The sequence below is a fragment of the Poecilia reticulata genome, linkage group LG13, assembly GCF_000633615.1.
Source record: "Poecilia reticulata strain Guanapo linkage group LG13, Guppy_female_1.0+MT, whole genome shotgun sequence".
Classification (NCBI taxonomy): Eukaryota; Metazoa; Chordata; class Actinopteri; order Cyprinodontiformes; family Poeciliidae; genus Poecilia; species Poecilia reticulata.
Window position 1 is genome coordinate 1,580,758 of NC_024343.1, and position 6,534 is coordinate 1,587,291.

At 39.5% G+C, this 6,534-nt stretch overlaps 1 protein-coding gene across 2 annotated transcripts in view; it reads left to right on the forward strand.

Moving 5' to 3' along the window:
* camkk1b (calcium/calmodulin-dependent protein kinase kinase 1, alpha b) overlaps positions 1 to 6,334 on the forward strand; it is a 10,524-nt gene extending 4,190 nt beyond the window's left edge. The window contains exons 10-17 of one of the 2 annotated variants that reach the window (XM_008424897.2): positions 733 to 932; positions 1,011 to 1,064; positions 1,154 to 1,227; positions 2,159 to 2,246; positions 2,330 to 2,458; positions 3,511 to 3,614; positions 5,704 to 5,748; positions 6,068 to 6,334. In XM_008424897.2, coding sequence (XP_008423119.1) covers positions 733 to 932; positions 1,011 to 1,064; positions 1,154 to 1,227; positions 2,159 to 2,246; positions 2,330 to 2,458; positions 3,511 to 3,614; positions 5,704 to 5,748; positions 6,068 to 6,149 — 776 coding nt within the window. In that variant the 3' untranslated portion in view covers positions 6,150 to 6,334. The remainder of the gene's footprint in view (positions 1 to 732; positions 933 to 1,010; positions 1,065 to 1,153; positions 1,228 to 2,158; positions 2,247 to 2,329; positions 2,459 to 3,510; positions 3,615 to 5,703; positions 5,749 to 6,067) is intronic. The other variant, XM_008424898.2, reaches the window with a different exon arrangement.
* The last annotated feature ends 200 nt before the right edge of the window (positions 6,335 to 6,534 follow it).

Here is a 6,534-nt window from a genome sequence, read left to right on the forward strand (position 1 = left end):
ATTACACAGACTTATTTTCATCTATTTAACATGAATAAAATAACTCTTGAGCTTGTAGGTCGTTGTTGTGGATTTGTTTTTTGTTTTTTTGTATTTTTGTTCGTTTTTTTGGTTTTTTTGTCAGAAGTGCTGCTGCATTTTTGAAGAAGTGTTTGTGTGGGGGTTTGTGTGTTTATTGTGTTTTTCCAACTAAAGGCTTTATGTTTGTGTTGCTATAATTCCTTCTATAATCGGTGGGTTATAGAACGAACAACAGGACTGAAACCGGTCCGAGGCCCCGCTCTATCTGTCTCACTTGTTGTGTCGTTGGGCAAGTCACCCGACTGCTGGTGGTGGTCAGAGACTTGGTAGCTCCGCTCCATGGCAGCCTGGCCCCAGGGCAGCTGTGGCTACAGAGCAGTATCTTGCCACCATCAGTGTGTTAATATCTGTGTGACTGGGTGAATGACTGAATGTAGTGTGAATTGCTTTGGAGCCCTCTGGGCTAGATAGAGCTCTACACAAGGGCAGGCCATTTACCAAAATTTACATTTAGAATAAACTTGGATAGATTTTTTTTTCTCAAACGATAAATAACAACTCAGCCTTCCACCTGTGTGTATTTGTTTGTATTTATGTGTGTGCGTGTGTGTGTGTGTGTGCGTGCGGGTGTGCGTGTGTGTGTGTGTGCGGGTGTGTGCGTGTGTGTGTGTGTGCGGGTGTGTGCGTGTGCGTGTGTGTTTGTGTGTGTAGTGCACTACCATAAGATCATCCACCGAGACATCAAACCCTCCAACCTCCTGCTGGGGGACGACGGTCACATCAAGATCGCAGACTTCGGCGTCAGTAATGAGTTTGAGGGCCACGACGCCCTCCTGTCCAGCACGGCGGGGACGCCGGCCTTCATGGCCCCTGAGATGATGAGCGAGGTCCAGCAGAGCTTCAGTGGGAAGGTGAGCTGATCACCTGTGGATCACTGACAGGCCGCGGCGTGAGGACCCGTCATGACAGTGGGCATGTTTGTTCCACAGGCGTTAGACGTGTGGGCGATGGGGATCACGCTGTACTGCTTTGTCTTCGGGGAGGTAATGTCGCCCAAAGGACGCTTGTATGAACTGTTTTATCAGTTCATTTAAGCAMATTTTTCATTGTTAACCTGTTTGTCTCATTCCAGTGCCCATTTTATGATGAGTACATTTATTCTCTGCACAACAAGATTAAGAACAAACCTGTGGAGTTTCCAGAAACGTAAGAATATCTGAATATTGACCCAAAGCTTCGAAACATTAACTTAAACTGTAGAGACTCTGAAACAGGAAGTCATGTTGATCTAAAGCACTTTTAAACTTTTTTGTTATTACAAGGACCAGTAATTTGCATCACGATGTTGACATTAAGGGAGTAAAACACCTTATTCTTTATTCTTATTGTCATGGTTACATCTTATTTGATGCTGTTGAGCTTGACATTGGATTCTGTCACTTTAGAGCTTTTTGTATATTTCAGGGAGTTCTGCTTTGTTGTTAACGCCTAATAATGGCTGAGCATCCTGTTAGAGAAACTGTCATACAACAGAGCATCTTCAGTCAGAGGCTTCTTCAGAACCACTGTAACACAGTCCGCTACAGGAAATCCTTCCTGCCAACAGTCATACCTTTGCCATACCTTTGAAGAAAATTGTTTAAGATGCGTTACAACAATATTTAATTTCACTCTGAGATTAATTAAGTATTTTTTAATACACCTGAAATTACAAACCAGAATCTTTAGAGATCCTTATTCTCACTCAGGAACTTCTTCTACTTTTCACTTTTGGAGTTGCTAATCACAAAGTTATGGTCTTCTGCTGTTGCAGGTTTTATTGTCTATTTTTCCAAATAATCTGTCTTTTTAATACCCAAATGCACATAGCACATTTTTTAATTCAAGTGCATATTTTTTTAAATCAAGGGGCACCATATTTTTTTCATAACTTTTACGTTGAAATTTTTCCAGGATTGTGCAGCATGTTTTTCTTTGCACTGTTTTCATATCTTGCATGTTTCTATCTTTGTATGAATCTACTGGCTTTGATTGCTTGTCAATTTCCCCATTGGGGGACAATGAAGGATGTTTCTGTGTCATTCGGTTCTATTTTTGACATTTAGCTCTGACGTCTTTATTGATCTCTTACCCTCAGCCCTTCAATAAGCAATGAGTTGAGGGATCTCATTGAAAGAATGCTGGATAAAAACCCTGCAACTAGAATCACCATCCCCGAAATAAAGGCGAGTATGCAAACACTAATCGCTGCGCCACCACAGTGTGAACTTGTTTATTACATTAGTGCGTGTGCGTGTGGCTGCTACAGCTCCATCCTTGGGTGACGGAGAACGGCTCCAGTCCTCTCCCTCTGGAGGAGGAGCACTGCACGGCAGTGGAGGTCACCGATGAGGAGGTGCAGAACAGCGTGAAGCTCATCCCCAGTCTGTCCGCTGTGGTGAGTCTCACTGCGCCCCCTGGGAGGACCAGTCCCAGCTCACATATTCCAGTTTTAATATTTACTCTCCTACTATATTTATGGCAAAAAAAACAAAAATTTGGAATTTGGAAAACACCTTTCTGGTGTTTTCTCTGAATTTCCTGTAAAGTTTAATAATCATCTTGTTGACTGGCAAACATATTTATATCCCATAAACTTCCATCTATTTTGTTAGGATTTTGTTTTTGTTTTTGTTTTTCCAACCGACCAATATAGCATAATGGATAATTGTAACATGAAAGGAATATAAAGCATTTTTTTTACAACATTTTTCAAAGTGTGGCATTCATATCTGTTTGGCTTTCCTTACTCTGATACCCCTAAATCAAACTTAATTAATGAACAGACTCCACCTGGGTGTAAAATGTAAGTATAAATGAGTTATAGCACAATATCTCAAGTGTTAAGCACTTTATTTGAAAATGGAAAGACTAATCAAATAGGTGGTAAAAGATGATCCAGTCAGATGAGATGAAACTAAAACTATTTGGCCTACCTGCAAGGCTTAAAAAATGTTCATGTGAATGGTCCAGTCGAAGTTTCAGCTTAAATCCACTCTGTTGCAAGAAGTGCAAAGTTATGTTTGTCATTAAGTCAGAATGAACTCACACTATTTTTGCAAAGAAGGATGATTGATTCAAACATTAAATCTCTAGATGTTCAAAGCTGGAGGAAAACCTGAAGAGACTTTGGCATAAATCCTCAATGACTTTGAACTTTGTGCTCAAATGTGACAAAATGTAAAAAAGGTCCACAAATAGTTTTGCAATTCAGGATATGCTGCCAGTTTAACCCAACATGGCTCCCTTTACATGAGTGGATTTGTATTATTTGCATGTCAAGATAACAGAAATAGAAACTGGTTTGTCACTATGAGCTATCATCTCTAACTGTGTAAATTGTCAGATTACATGATTAAATCTGGCACTTTTCACAGTGTTTTTGCTGAGTGGGCTTCAGAAGGCGCTTTCACAGAGATCCACTGAGACTCTTTCTGATGTCCACTGCAGATTCTGGTGAAGTCCATGCTGAGGAAGCGCTCTTTCAGTAATCCCTTTGAGTGTCAAGGCAGACGGGCAGAGAGGTCCATGTCTGCCCCCGGAGGTCTTCTTACGTAAGTAGCCTACTCTGCAAATCCTGTCTGCTTCTCTCTGCCAGCTCTGCGATTAGGCCTCTAACGGAACAAAGCAGCGAGCAGATGCTTGGATTAAAAATAGATCACTTCTATACTTCACATGTAGTGTGGCTCACATATAGCACGCATACTGAGGCCGTCACTCCGAAGAGCTCTTCATCATGTATGGGTGTGTAGGTGTCCATGTGTGCGTGTGTGTATGTGTGTACATTGAAACATTCATTGTGTGGCGATGAACTTGATGAAAGCCTCTGCAGCACTGAAACTGCCCTGCACACCCAGTAACATACGTAGCACTTAAAGAAGATTTTAAATACATTTATTTCATTATAATTCTGTCAGTACAGAGTGGTGCTTAAATATCAAGATGATTTCCTTCTGAGAGAGAATGAGTTGGTCTTTTCTTCCAGTTCTTCTGCAACAGCCCATCTGAAGAACTACTTGATTTAACTAACAGGAGTACCAGAAAAAAATGAAGTGTAAGATTGGGCTGGTTATAGTTGATGTTTTTAAATATTTTTTATGTTTTAAGTGTTTTATGTAGTATTTAAAGGTGATGTGTGGGAGACAGAGATGACAAATTCCCTTAGGGAAAGTCCCAAAAGCTTCTAGCTAACTAGCTAGAAGAAGCTAGTTTTAGCTAGCTAGTTAAGTAGTAATCGCAGGTTTGATGCCCTTTTGCCTTAAGAACTGCCTTAATTCTTCACAGCATAGATTCAACAAGCGGTCAGAAACATTCCTCAGAGATTTTGATTCATGTTGACATGATGACGTCAAACATTTACTGCAGAGTTGTCAGCTGTTAGTCTCCCATTGTACTATAGATGCTCTATTTGACTGAGTCTGGGTTACTGTGGAGACCAGAAGTCTGGGTCATGTTCGTGGATCCATTTTGGTGCATTAGCCAGCTGGAAGGAACCATTAGTACATGGATACAATGTGGCCAAACAGAGAATCTCAGATATTTAAAAGGTTCAGAGGTGGTAGTACCTAATTATATTTACTCAATGGCATTACTTAATTAACTCTTTTGAAAATCTGCACTTTTAGGTGTAATTTACAGAAAAATAGTATGTGGTGCACATGATAGTGTTTTTTTTTAGAAAGTTAGGTTTTTACTTTTCCTTGAATACTTCATTTTGCTTTAACTCTTACTTCAGTAAAAATGGCCAGATACAGTGAAGTTAAGTTGACCAATGTCACTGAATGAAGAAAAGACTAAAAAATGCTTCAGACAGACATGATTCAAGTGAAAGTGATACTTTTTATTTGTGCCTGTTGTGCCTTTTGCCACCAGAAGCACTTTATCCTTTATTAACATAAAGCGTATTTGCATTTCCAACTATATTAGTTTCAAAAGTTTGATTTTTTTTCTGAAAAAAAAAAAGATTTAAGTGTTTCTTATGCCAGAATCTACTGTAATCGTGTTATTTATTTGTATATATTTTCCTTTAGATTTTAAAATAACATAATTGGTACATAGGTTTGCAGCTTTTGTCTGTCTGGTGACATAATTTTTAAAGCATAAGCACGCATAAGCATCAGATGTTTTGATCATGTAGTAGTTGAGTTGCATTTTTATGAAATACATTTTTACTCTTGCTTGAGTAATTTCCTGGATGGTTACTTTTTACTTTTAACCACGTAAAAATATGTTAAAATACTTCAAGTGYACCCGGTGAAAAATACAAAAAAAAGGTCTTCCTCAAAAGTCTCATTACCCCATTTCAACCTTAACGGTTAGTGTCATAAAGCTATAAATGAACGTTGCGCCCCTTTAACATTTCTGCAGAGCCACAAACAGAAAACCAAGCACTGGTCATTTGTAAGAAGAAGCAAACTACAAAATGTTTACTTTCTTCTATTTCTAGCCTTTATTCTAACCTAAACTATAATCTGCTGGCTGCTAAACTTTAAACGTCACACATTAATCTCTCAACTAAAAAACACTAGTTTTTCTGGATGCCACCTTTTAAAATGCAGCAGGAAAACGACAGTCGGGTGAATCTCTGACGAAGTGTGTTGGGGTTTGAACTCTGGCTTATTATATCACGTCTCCTTCCTGCAGGGGACTTTTGGGCTTACTGGGGTCTTCGTCTCATCCGTCTTCGAGGTAAATTGTTTAAAAAAAACAACAAAAAAACAGCGTTTTAGGCTGAGCTTGATATGTAGCGCTTCAGACGTAGCTCAGCTCATCAGGTTTGTTTAGCTGTAAGAGGATTTAAATTGGACAGGACCAAACAAACAAATCTCAAATCCCGTTGAGTGATTTCTGCTTCTTGTCTCCTCTTGGATGAAAACTGATGAGCTTTGCTGCAAAGCAGAGGTACTTTGTGACTTTCTTAGCATAGCGACGCCTCTTCCTCCTCACCCGCCTCATGTGCCGTCTCAATTATGAAGGTTTAGGTTTAACAGATGTTTGTCTCCCGCAGGAAAATCAGCAGAGAAGGCAGCAGAGAAGGAGAGCTGGAGGACTTGTACGAGGATGAATCCTTCATCGAAAGCAACGATTGAAGTGTCACGTTTAGATTAGTGCAGCAGGGAGGCGGTGGAAAAGATGAGTTTTTGCACCTTTCTTTTCTTTGTCCTTTTTCATTTCCCCGTATTTCCTCTTGTTCTGTTCTCGCTGTGCTCACCTGCAGACTGTTCTTTTCCACCTCTGTCCAGAGGATCTTGAGATTACATTAGTTTAAATAACACACTAGTTGTGATGTCATTCTTTCCACTATGCTTTTCTGCTGTTGTTTTTTCTGTTCCAGCTGGCTTGTATGTCACTTTTATTGATAGACTCAAAATGTAAATATTATCCATAAAAAGTATTTTTATGTTTTCCTACGGCATCTAAAAATAAAATAAAAGTCATATTGAACGAGGGTTTGTATATTTGGTTGTATGTAAA